Raw genomic sequence first — 13,194 nt, 5'->3', positions numbered from 1 at the left:
TTACACAGAAAGCAAGCTAGCATGCAACAACAATCATACCGAGCATTCAAAGCAAGTACCTTGAATCCACAGCCCCCATAAAAGGTAAATGCTTTCATAAAACAAACCTGATTAGTAGAGTTATATGTGAAAAAAATCCTCCCTCCAAGAAGTTTACAGAAATGGATTATGCAGTTAGGAAGGGTGCTACATGAGATTCTTGTTGGTAAATAGTATTCTAGTAATTACAAATCATGAAACACTGTTTTAGATTGTATGTAGGCTTTGAAGTATGTTGCCTGAATTTCATAAAGTAACCAGATTAATCTCTGTGCTGCTCCTTCTTCCCTTATTAAAAGGCATTAGGGTATGTTGATACTGTATCTCCAAACTGATTACTCAAAAAGATACTGTAGGTGAACATTTCATTAAGGTGTCTTAGCTTGATTAATTTTTTTAAATTATAATAATTCACCAAAATTAAAAACTGACCTCCTGAAATACCTTAAGGAGAAACATATCACATAAATATTTTTGCCAATGGAATAGCATATAACCTTCCACATTAAGCCACCACTTCCCCAACCCAACTTGGTCTATTTAACTCCTTTCAGGAAACATACTTGCTCTATAATGTGTAATTCTGACTGCATCCCATAAAAGAAGAAATTCAGTGTTACTGACATGAAACAATTCTTTTTATAAACCACTAGTCCTAAAATTACTCCTCAGTGAAGAGCATATTATACCTGCTTAGAATCAATAATGGAAGGGCGTGGTGGGAAAATGAGGATAAGAGAAATCATTAGTGTTGTGACTGCTCAGACTATATTTACATACAGCTTTATTCTTTTTTTCTTGGAAAGGATGATTTTATTGAAATAAATTAATGAAACGTAAAGAATGGGAATAATACATTAAAATATGTTACGTACTAAAAACAGAACTTAAAATAAGTTCAACAAAGGATGTAGAAAGTATATTTTGTTTTCCATTAATTGAAAATGGCTGGGCTTTATTATTTGATACACTAAAATGACAGTGCAGCTACTGAGTAAAATATTAAATAGGGAAGGAAGTCTTCTTTTGTGACTTAACTCATATACTTACATTAACAAATAAAATGGATGTAAATAGTATGTAATTTATAATTCTGATGAAAACTGAGATTACCCAAATGTAAAGATAAGAAATAATCAAATAAAGCCTTTGATGACTAGTGACTCAAATAAGACACAGAGATTTAAAAGAAATGTCCTTACATTATGATTTTTATGAAAACGCAAAGGGTAAGTATCTGTCAAAATAGCCAAAATTCTATCAACCCAGAAAATAAAATCACAATAAATTAATGAAATTAGCATTCTTCATCACATGCCATATATATACCGCAACTTGTCTTAAGAGACTGTATGAATTAATTCATAACAATATGTTTACTATTCTATAGACCAAACAAACATAAATACATGACCTGCTAATACCAGTGGAGGACTAACTACATGGATATGCAAGACAAGAAATTGACCCAAACAAACTAAAGCCTATATACACTGTACCTGAAGTGACACACTATTTCATTTTGAATAATCTCGAGTTTACTCATTAACAATGATTTAGTAAACAGTAATGGTTATTTTTTTATCAAGTAAAACTTGTAGCTAACATTATGGTATAATTTTTATAATTTAATGATAATTTGAAATAAGGGGGTACAAAAATCAAAACCAAATCCTGCCACCAAATTCAAATCCTGTAGGATGTGAATTTCCAATCTGATTATTCTTTTTATCCTACAAGATCCTTATGAATTCTTTTAAACACATACATTCAATTATTAACACTTCTGTTAATGATAAAGGATGCCTTATGAACCTATATTTTTAACACAGACATTATCTGGGCAAGTATAAATGTCAGATATAAATGTGCCTGCCTATAAACATACATAGTAAAACAAACAGCATTTCCAATGGACTCTGTTGAGTAAATTCATCATAACATTTTCAGAAATCATGAAAAATTTCTGAAATTTCTTTTAAAAAGGAGTAAAGAGTTTGGTGTGTACAAACTCCAGAGAATTTGCTTTGGAGAGAAGCTGATATAAAACAAGATGGTCAGGGACACATAATAAATAAATATTACCTGATGGTAACAACTTTTATCAACTAAGTATAGTGTAAAAGGGGTATGCAAATATTACAAGTACAGAAACACTATTAAAACAAGGGGAAAGTGAAAGCTACAGGCTAAAAATAAAAGCAAGTGTAAGGGATGGATACAATGGACAGAACCGTAAAGAAACAAGAGAAAAAGGGGAAAAAGAGATAAGGAAATACACAGTCCTATGTAAGATCAGAACAGTCTAAAAAGATCCTCTATATTATATTTTAACATTAGTAAAAATTATGCAATTGATAGTGTGTCACTACTGCACGGTATATAGGAATAATAGTTAATTCTTTAGCAAGGAGTAGTTAAAAAGCCATAGACTTATTTGTGCCTTATGCAAACATCTAGAAAGGTAACAGCGAATTAATTCCTGGACTTTTTTATAGGACAGAAACTAAAAAGAACAAATACTTCTCTGATTATAGCTATTTGCAAGTTTAGTGCATATTGTACAATACTTCTGGAGAACTGAAAAAGCAAAATTTTGAAAGTTAGATGTTCCAGAAGATATCCACATTTTCCTTTCTTAAACAGCGCAAGAAATAACTTAAGAGTCTGAAAATGATATTTGCTTAACACTGTTCTTGGTCTATAGACTAGGTTACAGGAACAGGCTCCAGAAAGACACAATTCTTGGCAGCTCTGACTGATTCCACTGTTTGGGAATGGATGCTGTATTCCTTTTCTAATTTGAGGACAGAAACCGTGCTAAATTCAAGTGAAAGTGACTTTTACGGAACAAAATTTTGGTTAGCTAAAAAAAAAAATACAATGTTCCTCTAGTGGCACAGGAGAATGACTATGTAAGCCACCGACACTACACACAGGAGAAATGATATAAAGATCAGTGCACTCAGTAGGCTTCCAATCCTACAAATGGTATAGAAAATACTGAAAACATAAAAGAGCATCCATTTCACAGTAACACAGGAACACAGAGCAGGAATGAAAAGAAAAGATCATCTGTGTTTGGCCTTTAACTGATACCCCACAAAAAGCCAATTTATCAAAACTGTGGCAGAAAATAGAGAGCCAGTGCCTTCACAAGATGTGTAAGAACGTATTAACTAGCATATTGGACACACTGTATCTATCAGAATGTGGGTCTTTGGTTTTAGAAAGATTGATGGTTTGGACATACGAACCCATCAGAACTAGTGATCAGGTTTTTGAAGTTCTGGAAAAAGCAGTTTCATAATTTAGTTTGAATTTAGTTTTTTTTTTTTTAAGAAGGGACGTGTACAAAACTATGGCAAATCAATAAAAATGCTATTATAAGAACTTTAATTCAAATGCCTATGAATTAAGGTGACATGACACATTTCCCCCCGAATTTAAAAAAGTAAAGAAGACAAGAATACTATCAAACAAACTAGCTTATGAAAATTAGGTAATATACTGAAACATTTTACCTGTTTAAAATGTATACTGAAAGTATAGGATACAATTGACAAGTATCAATTTTGAGATTCGGAAGCAAACTATACAGAATTAGAACATTAGTTGAAGCCTACTTATGGAATTTCCAGTTGAATATTAAACATCCCTCTATAGGGTCTCACTAAAAATGGATGTGCCAGATTACAAATAGAAATGTGTGCAAGGTTTTGTGATACCTATTTTATTTAGTGCTAAGACCTCATCATGGAATTTGGTAAAGAAATGCTCCCTTAAGGACAAAGGAACAAAAAGGAAAGCACTTGCCTCAGTTTCTGCAATGGTAGCGTTTACCGGGAACTAAAGTTACCACAACAGCAGGTAGCCTCAAGTAGCTCATGATTAAAACCAAAGTCAATTCCTCCTTTACAAAACTGTGAGCCAAACCAATTTGTCAGCAACTGGTATCGGGCAAAAGTACAGATTTCTATCTGCCCTATTGAATAGCTAATTCAAGTTTGTTTTCTGGAAAAACACTAGCCTTAAAAGCCAAACACTTAAGAACACAGACAGACACTTGGCCAGCATCACACTATGGCTTCCTTCCACACTTCATGAAGCTAATTGGAGGCCCAAGTCTGTTAGTGCTCTGCATGCATAATGGTTTGGTAGGCCATAAACATATGCTTCTTTCACATGTGTAATCTTTCAGCATCAATGAAGAATGCTGGAGAAAGTGGAAAATATAAATTTCATACTTACTATAAGGGACACATTCATACTGGACTTCAAGATATTTGTATGTTCCAGGACATGGATCAGGAAATACATCTGACCCAGTAACTACTATACACTGTGTTCGATTGTTGCACCTGGAAAACAAAACAAATCAAACTTGTGTGACATACTAATTTATTTGTGTATTTTTACTAAAGAAATAGAACAGACAACTGATTTTTTTTTCCTCAAGCAACCAGTACCACAGAACAAAACATTCAACTGATATTAGGTTGTTCTTCATTATTTAAGTTACTGAAGGCGTATTTTCTTTATGTTGTAATATTTCCTTATCATGGATCACACTAAACTTTAACTCAAAGTAAAAAGAAAATAACTAACAGTTCTCTATTATTCTACTATGCATTTTAATTGGAATTTTTAACATATTCAACATGTACTGGAAAAACAAAACAAAACCTTACCAGGATATTCGCCATGTGTAAGAATTAAAATTACAATAAAAATGATACAATTAAACAGAAACAGAATCATAAATTGAATAGCTCAGAAGTTATGAAAACATATTACAACAGAGGAGGAACCAAGTTTTTAAGTTTACTCTCTAAATCCAGTTTTTTGTTATATTTTCTATTACAGATACTTTCTATATTCGTGAATACCAGATACCAAGCTAATTGATGGCACCTTCTATGCCATGACCTGCATAAATGAGAGAATGCATTTAAAGCACTTAGCATAGTAAGTGGCACCTGCTGGGTGCCTCAGCATTGTTGTTACTCTTGCTATTTTCATAGGTCAATGTGCTTACACTATTAATATGATATGACTATGAACCTCACTTCTAATTTAGTACTCCCTGAAATATAACATTAAAAAGAACGTCACTAACCTGATGCCTAGAATGTCCTATTTATTTTCTCATTTTTGTGTTATTAAATTTTCAAGATTATTAGAATTAAGTTAGAATTCCAGGCAAGATGATATTTATTTAAGTTCTGTGAATTTATCCAAATCATCTTTTTATAAGTTTTTTAAAGGCAAGAACTATCCTTTATAATCGGACTTGATTACAATCTAGCGGGATATAGTATTTGCAGGCTTTTACTATATTTTCCAATAGTATATAAATTAACAAGGCAAAGCAAGCAGAACAAGAGCATTATAACAACATTTATTTAACAATTTGAATACCAGACATTCTATAGTGCAGAAAATATCTGGACTATAAAATGGTAAACAAAGAAGGAGAAAAACAGCCCAGTTTTTAGCATACCAACTGAAGGACAATAATGGAAGCATTGTTTTAAAGAAGGGTAGATATGTTAAGAGATGCACGTTAGACCCATTTCAACTCAAACCATGTTGATTATCCCTTGAAGTACAGCAAGACCTGAAAACTTCTACAGAATCAAAAAGGTGAATGTTATAGGTCAAGGTACAATATAATGAATTTCAAAGAAAAGTCTTAAATATTAAATGAATTATAACATTGCTTGTGCAAATACTAAACTACTAAGTTTTATCATAATAAAGTATGACACACATTTAAAAAAAAAACATACCATACAAAATAATTTTCAAGAGCATGTATAATATAAGTGGTGCCCAATCACATTCTTATGCAGTATCATGTTTTACTCTCATTATTCTGTATTTCTCTTAAATCAGTTCAATCACTTGAGGAAATTTGCCAGTAGTTCTCAATCTAATGTAAATGAATTATTTTAATATGAATCACAGAACCAATTTTATAACCTAATATTTTAAAAAGGAGATGGATTTAAGATTTCTCAATAAGTCAGTATCTAATGTTTCAATATATGTTTCATTTTCTTTGTTAAATTTTACAGCAACAAGAGAGTTCACAGCTTCTTTCAAGTTTCTTGATCTCCTAGGAAACCTCAACCACTAATCTGGTCGCCATCAAAACCAAAGTTCTTTTATTTCCGTCCTTGTGTTTATTCATAGCTGCGAGGATCCTCCATTTTATCACCCTCACACCTTTCAGAAACAAAGTAATCTAAACTGTGAGTTAGACATCCCTTTTATCTACTCCTTTAGTGTGCATTTTATAACCAATCAACAATGTTAACTCTGCCATGTTGCAAATGCTTTTAAAACATATCTAAAAGATATTCATGATATACATCCCATAAAATAATTCCACTTGTGAGTAAACTTTTCACACTGTCTGTCCCCTTTTCCCACCAGACCTCCTCTCATACCCCCAAACGAAGAACAGGTGGGAGAGAAAGGAAACTGTGATCAAGGTTAAAATGCACAAAGCCCATGCAGGTCTTTGGAACAAGGTGAAGGGGGATGTGGCTCCAAGGATTTGGAAATTTATACCTGTTTTCAAAAATAAAGAATACATTGAAGATTATCCCACTTATTCCCCCTAGAAGATCACATGAATAAATATGACTTTAATATGGGATGTAACATATCTTTTTTTTAATATTTTTCAATGTCATAGTATGTTTACAGAAGTATACAAGCAATAAGTATTCCTGCTTCCATTATACTTTAAAAGACCAACAACATAAGATGGAAAACAACTGCACATATTTACTTTTTCTGAAACACTTTGCAATAGTCATCTGACCAAAAATCCAAGTTCAAATAAATGTCAGAAGCAATTACCATAATCAATAATCACACTGTACAAAGCATTCACTTTACGACAGCAAACAGTGTTAATTCTTGGGTTATATTCTTAAGTAAAATTGAAGGTAAGGAGACTTAATGGAGTCCTGCAAATAAAATTACATAGATTTCTAGAATCCATGACGTCCGAAGATGTCAAAAATGTTTTGTTTATATATCAGAAGTACAAGAAATTAACATTGAGGACAAAAAGGTATTTGGGGGCTAAAGTAGTAAAGGGTCAGCAAGAAGAGGAATACAAAAGTATAAGAATAATATCAGATTTGCATTCCAGTATCTTGATTCCTGGGAAACAAAACCAAAGCTTTTAGAGGACCGAATGATGGCTATAAAAATAGACTATGTGTATTTATTTATGAAGCGAGCAGCCTTAAGTTTCCAAATACAGTAAGTGTAGGAAACAAGGGAAAGGAAAATACCTACTGTGAACTGTTAGTACGAAGAAAAACCCAAAAATTCTTTAACCAATACACTGTTGGTAAGACTGTAAAACTGTAAACAGCTATCATTTAAGACTATAGGAAAAGAGAAAAGAATTAGTTAGCCACAGAAGCAAATTCCCGTCAACTGTTAAGCTTCGCATGAAAATGAAAAGGCACATTGATGTTAAGCCTAGAAAGGAAAGGCATTCAGTTGTTTGTATTCTCAGCCCTGGACAGTTCCTGGCATAATTTTCTCCCTCTTCCCCCAGAAGTTGGAAAAAAAAAAGGTATCTTTATTAGGAAAGGTTTGCACTAACAATTAGTAAAGGTGCTTGCACTAACAATTAAAGTTATCAGTATACTTAAGTAATACCATTGGAATTAGGTTAAAAATCCACATTTTTCTCAAATGTTAAGCATACATTTGAGCATGAATGAGAACAACACAAAGAGAAAGAAACAGGGTTGTTGTTTTTAAATAGGTGGGCCTTAGATAATGACCTAAAGGAAATAAAATTACTGTTCAGAATAAAGAAAATGGATACTAGATATAATTTAGACACTTATTTTATATTTATAAAGATGCACAGATGAGTTAGGATAACTTAAACCACTGGTTCTCAAAATGGGATCCTCAGATCAGGGGCTCCAGCATGAACCACGAATTGTTAGAATTGCATTCTCAGGCCCCACCCAAGACCAACATACTCAGAAACTGGAGGCCAGTACCCAGAAATCAGTTTTAACTAGTGCTGCAGGTAATTCTGATGAATAAAAACCACGGGGTTAACAAAGTTTTATGTGTTTTAGTAAAGAATAAATGTGTATGGGAATGAATGCTTTTGCTCAATAAATCTTAATAAATTACAAGTGAAATGGAAACTCATGAAATGATGTGTATGTTTATGCAGCAAGCACATAATCGAGTTTACCATGCTAATATGACTTCTCTTGCTAACTTTAATCATAAGAAACAAGGGTTTTAGTTGCTATAATTTTGAGCAAGCAGACCAGTTATTTATAAATTCCTAACACGAGGGGTCTGAATAGTAAAATTTCTAAGAACATGTATATATCACATGTAAGCCCATTTTAAACAACTTTTCCTAAAAATTTACCCACTAATGAAAATTTCTAACACTAAATAAAACTGGAAATATTTTTCTGATAATCTGTAAAAATAAACGATGTTCCCTAGGAGGACATTATTTAAAATAACAATGACAAAAGATTCATTGTGATCATTGAAAATTTTTCTAAATTCAACCTTTCGCTTATGTATTCAAGTAAATTTTAACAAAGTGTCTCAATTATAGGAAGAGATTATAATATGACTGTTTTTAGAAAGAACTCAAGAACCGTAAGGGCAGTTCTTGCAAATAATGTCTAAGCAATTTCTGGGGTATAAAGTGTGACTTAACAACACCTAGTAAATAAATGTCAACACATACATATTCAGTGTCAAATTCTAAGCATTTGATCATTCTTAACATTCTAATCACATTTCAGAAATTTCCAAAAGTTGCCATGTATGAAACAAAAGGCTAATCATGATTTCAATCACTGGGTTAAAAGCACTATCACAAAACCTCACCTATATGTTATTTCCACACATTATTTCAGGTTTCCAATTTCTATCATATTAACTATTTCTCTAATATTCTTACTAATCTAAAATATACATTGAACACAACACTCATCCTGAGAATTCCTATGTAACTAAATTAAATCCAAAAAGAAATGCTGTGCAATATTATCAAGTTCAAATACCAGAATAAAAATATTTCTGACAATATTCATAAAACTTACATTTTAATCACAAAGCCCATGTACTACAACAAAGAAAATCCTAAATCCTGCTTTATAGGCCATAAAGCTGCTTTAAATGGAGCAAAAAGACTGAATTTTAAAAATTAAAACTCATTCCTATAAGTTTTTCTATTCTAAACAAGAAAAAAATTCTACTCAGGAACAAAGCCAAACGTACATCCCAAAAGCTGAAGAAAATAAAACCAAATAATTTTGGAGTTTAATAGTTTATTAATTTACTTCCTGTGCACAAAGGAATACCAATGTATTTGCTTATTAACAAAATTTAGAGTATAATATTTAATGTCATGGAATATCTAATAAATCTCTTAACCATCACAATTAGCACATGGTAAAAACTTAAAACTATTAAAACAGTGTATTTTATCTTCTAGATGTAATCAATGTTCTCAGGTTTCAATATTAACTTTTAAGGCATCCATAATATCTTTTGAAATTAAGATAAATGTTGCCAAGAAAAATTCAAGCAAACTATTAATATGATGTTTTTCCTTAATTTTTTAAAGCCATCCGTGAAAGAAGGCACAATGTGCACATTACTTATAATCTGAGAATAAATTGTACAAAAATCAATAATGTGGCATCATTTAACTGTTCAGAAGCAAAATCATTTGCTAATTGGGGAGACTAGTGTTTAAAAGCAGAGGCTTTAGAATCATAAAGAACTGGGGTTTAAGTTCTAGGTTGGCTGCTTACTTAACTGTTGAGTCCATAAACAATTGTATTAAACCTTTCAACCTCAGCTTTCTCATCTGTAAAACAGTACCTTCTTTAGAAGTTTGTCGCTAAAGTTAAATGGGATAATGCAGGCAAACTCTGCACAATCCCTCAACAAATATGAATTACCATCAACAAAAAAATCACTAATAACAATAAGTACTCCCTTATAAGATGGACATAGATTTGTAAACCTTAAAGGGGCAGAATATCTTTTACTCTTCCATAGTCCCTAAACAGCACATATGATTTCCTGTGTACAGCTTTAAAAACAGGCCGAACTATTCATGGAAATTTGTTTCCTTTCCAACTCTAATCTTGAATTGTACAATGCCCAACAAATCACTTTTACTCTTCTTTTGATTATCTTATGCTCATTATTACACTTTACCAAGTGCAAAGTATGGAGATGAGATTCCATGTGTAATCTATTGTGAGAGGTGTTTTAATCAATAGTCTTGTTCTGCTGATTAAGCAGGGGCTTCTGTTTTGGCAAGATAACATTAGTTTCTCCAGTCATGCTCCAAAAACCATTGGGGATCTTCAGCACATCATTAGCTATGCTACAATAAAGCTTTGGTACATTCTCTTTTCTTCCTTAAATTACTTCTTCACTGTCCCATCATTCCTCGTCTCGATGGCACTGCATTATTACTGCATCTCCCCTGAAACTTGCACTAGAGCTATGTCTCCAGGCCATAGGATGCCATTTTCAATTGAAGCTTCTGCTTGAAAATATAAATTAAGAAAATTTCATTATCTCCTGCCAGGGGCCATTATTCACCACAGTTCTAAGGAAGATTAAAAATTCAAAATCTACCGACTTGAACAAATACTCCGGTATTCAACAGAAAAGCTCAGTAAGTATATCATGACAGAAACTAAAAATTAATGTTTGCGGAAATTTGGAGTTATCCTCTAGAATTAGTCCAATTCTTTACTGAGTCTGTATGTTCAGTGAAGACTGCTTCAAAAATTTCAGTCTCTTAGTGGCATCTGTTATTTTTTCAATTCAATTATAAAATAATAGCAATAATAGGTCTGTTTCTTTCCTGAGTTAACGTCTGTCTTAGTAAAAACTATTCACATTTTTGGAGATGAAATCAATGTTTTCAAGGTACTAGTGTGTCATGTAATGATACTTCTTTCCAAAGTGCCAAAAACAAGCAGAATATTCCCAGGAGTACCGTGGAAGTGTTTAAACCACATCCACATAGGGAATTATATCCTCTAAACGAACAGAACATTCATGGTTGAATTATTGCAATATGAATCCATTCTCTAATTAATGGAATAGAAATGATATTCATTCTTAAGCCTCAATAAAAAGAGTAAATTTTATTCTCTTCAAGAACATAAGTTGAAAAATTTAGAACAATTACCACAAAGGGCAAAAAAGAAGAAAAAAAGAGACACATTCAACCTATAAATTCTTATTAAAGGTGATTATAGGCCTGACACATAATAGCCAATTCAGTAATTGTTTTTGAACAAATGAAATTATGAAGAATAGTTAACCTGGCTATTTCTATTTGTAAATAAACACAGTAGAAAATAAATATCAGATCCAATTGTGTTTCAATCAGTTGTACCTGATTACCAGAGAATTCTGTCAATTTGGACATAGTTTGGTATTGTGAAAGCCAATAACACAATACTTGGGAGATAGATCTATTTAATAGGCAGGAGAAAAATGTACCCTGTAGCTTCCAAATCACTTTTTCAAACATCAACAGTTTCAAACGACCAAGAAATGTAGCACTCTGGGCACCAGAACTTCTGTCTTTTTTAGTCCAAATTTAGAATACATTTTTATACACATAGCAGATGACCTTGGAACAATGAAAGCTAAGTTCCGATGCAAACAGATTTGCTCAAGCAAAGTATCAAATAAACCGTGGGGATATATATATGTTTGAAGATACAGGTAACAACTATTCTCACTGATTAAAGAGGGAAAGTGAGTTAAATAATAAATCAAACTTTGTTTTTTTAATTGTATAATGAAATGCCTTTTTATCCTCTAAACTTCCCTTCTGTAGAACTAAGGAAAGTGAGTCCTGCTTTCTTTAAATATTTATTAATGATGATTTGTGAGCCTAACTAATTGCTAGGTAAACATAACATCAGGAAGCTAAATGGTGTGTAATTAACATGGTAAAAAAAAAAGGGGGGGTGTTCTATAGTAATGTTCCCATTTGTCATATAACTATGCTCTCATAATTCATTTAATAATTAGTGTATTCTAGAAGACTTCTATACATCAAAGTATTTAATTCTTTGGGCATGTTAAGAGAGTCTACTCTAAGCCTTGCAGAATATTGTCAAAGTATTTTAAAATTATTAAAATACAGTTGAATTATTGAAGCAAAGTTACTACCAATATCTCTAGGAATATATGCTTGAATATTGGTACATGTATGAATGCATAATTTGGAAAAAATAAATAGTATAATTTCTATTCCACTTAGTTTCCTATATACTGGTGTTATAAAAAAAACTTAAATATAATCCTGATTTGTTTTTAAATTGCAATTGTGATTAAATCTTTGCAAATGTATTTGAAAAAAGGTACAGAAAAAGCCAATTTATTATTTAAATAATTATAAGCAAAAATACAAATATTTTTCTGTACTAGCAACACATAAACATAAACCTCTGACTGAAAAAGTATATGGTTATATAACAGAAACAGAAATCCAAATAAATAAACAAATAAATACCAGGTAACTTACAATAAGTCAATAAAAGCTTGACAGAAAAATCCTGTTTAAGATGGTACCCAGAAGACTGTCATTCTACTTTTCAGTATGTTGAAGACAGGGATAACATAGAAGTGATACCTTCCATAATCATTTTGTGTCTGAGTAAAATATTGTGTCAGGAATTGTAATCACAAAGTATGAATACTGTAATATTTATAGTTAAAATTGCATCTCAGAAACCTAAAAACATCCTCAAAAATTCCACATTAATTACCAAAATAAGAATTTTCAAATGGCAATGCTGATTTTCTAAAGACAACTTTCTATGTTTTAGAAACCTCTGAAATTCCTTGCAGTTTTTACTGGACCTTGGGGTCAGTTTAATGCAAATTAGGCTTGACTCATTCAGAGCCTTATTAATCCAATACAAAATCTCTTGTTTCCAGAAATGCACATTCAACATAAATGTGCTTGCTTTTATGAGCAAAATAAAAAGTATTTACTTATAAAGCGTGCCACTGAGACTAAGTTTCATTCACAGGGTCATCAGGTCTAACCACTTAATGAAAGGAAAAAATAATTTA

At 31.9% G+C, this 13,194-nt stretch overlaps 1 protein-coding gene across 43 annotated transcripts in view; it reads right to left on the bottom strand.

The window, feature by feature from the left end:
- ADGRL2 (adhesion G protein-coupled receptor L2) overlaps positions 1–13,194 on the bottom strand; it is a 597,884-nt gene that overhangs the window by 49,849 nt on the left and 534,841 nt on the right. For all 43 annotated transcript variants that reach the window (XM_074335025.1, XM_074335028.1, XM_074335029.1 and 40 more), the window contains one exon: positions 4,291–4,400. In XM_074335025.1, coding sequence (XP_074191126.1) covers positions 4,291–4,400 — 110 coding nt within the window. The remainder of the gene's footprint in view (positions 1–4,290; positions 4,401–13,194) is intronic.

This window comes from Rhinolophus sinicus, linkage group LG06 (genome assembly GCF_036562045.2).
Source record: "Rhinolophus sinicus isolate RSC01 linkage group LG06, ASM3656204v1, whole genome shotgun sequence".
Lineage (NCBI taxonomy): Eukaryota > Metazoa > Chordata > Mammalia > Chiroptera > Rhinolophidae > Rhinolophus > Rhinolophus sinicus.
The sequence above is the reverse complement of the archived record's forward strand: the minus strand, read 5'-3'. Positions and strand labels throughout refer to the sequence as shown.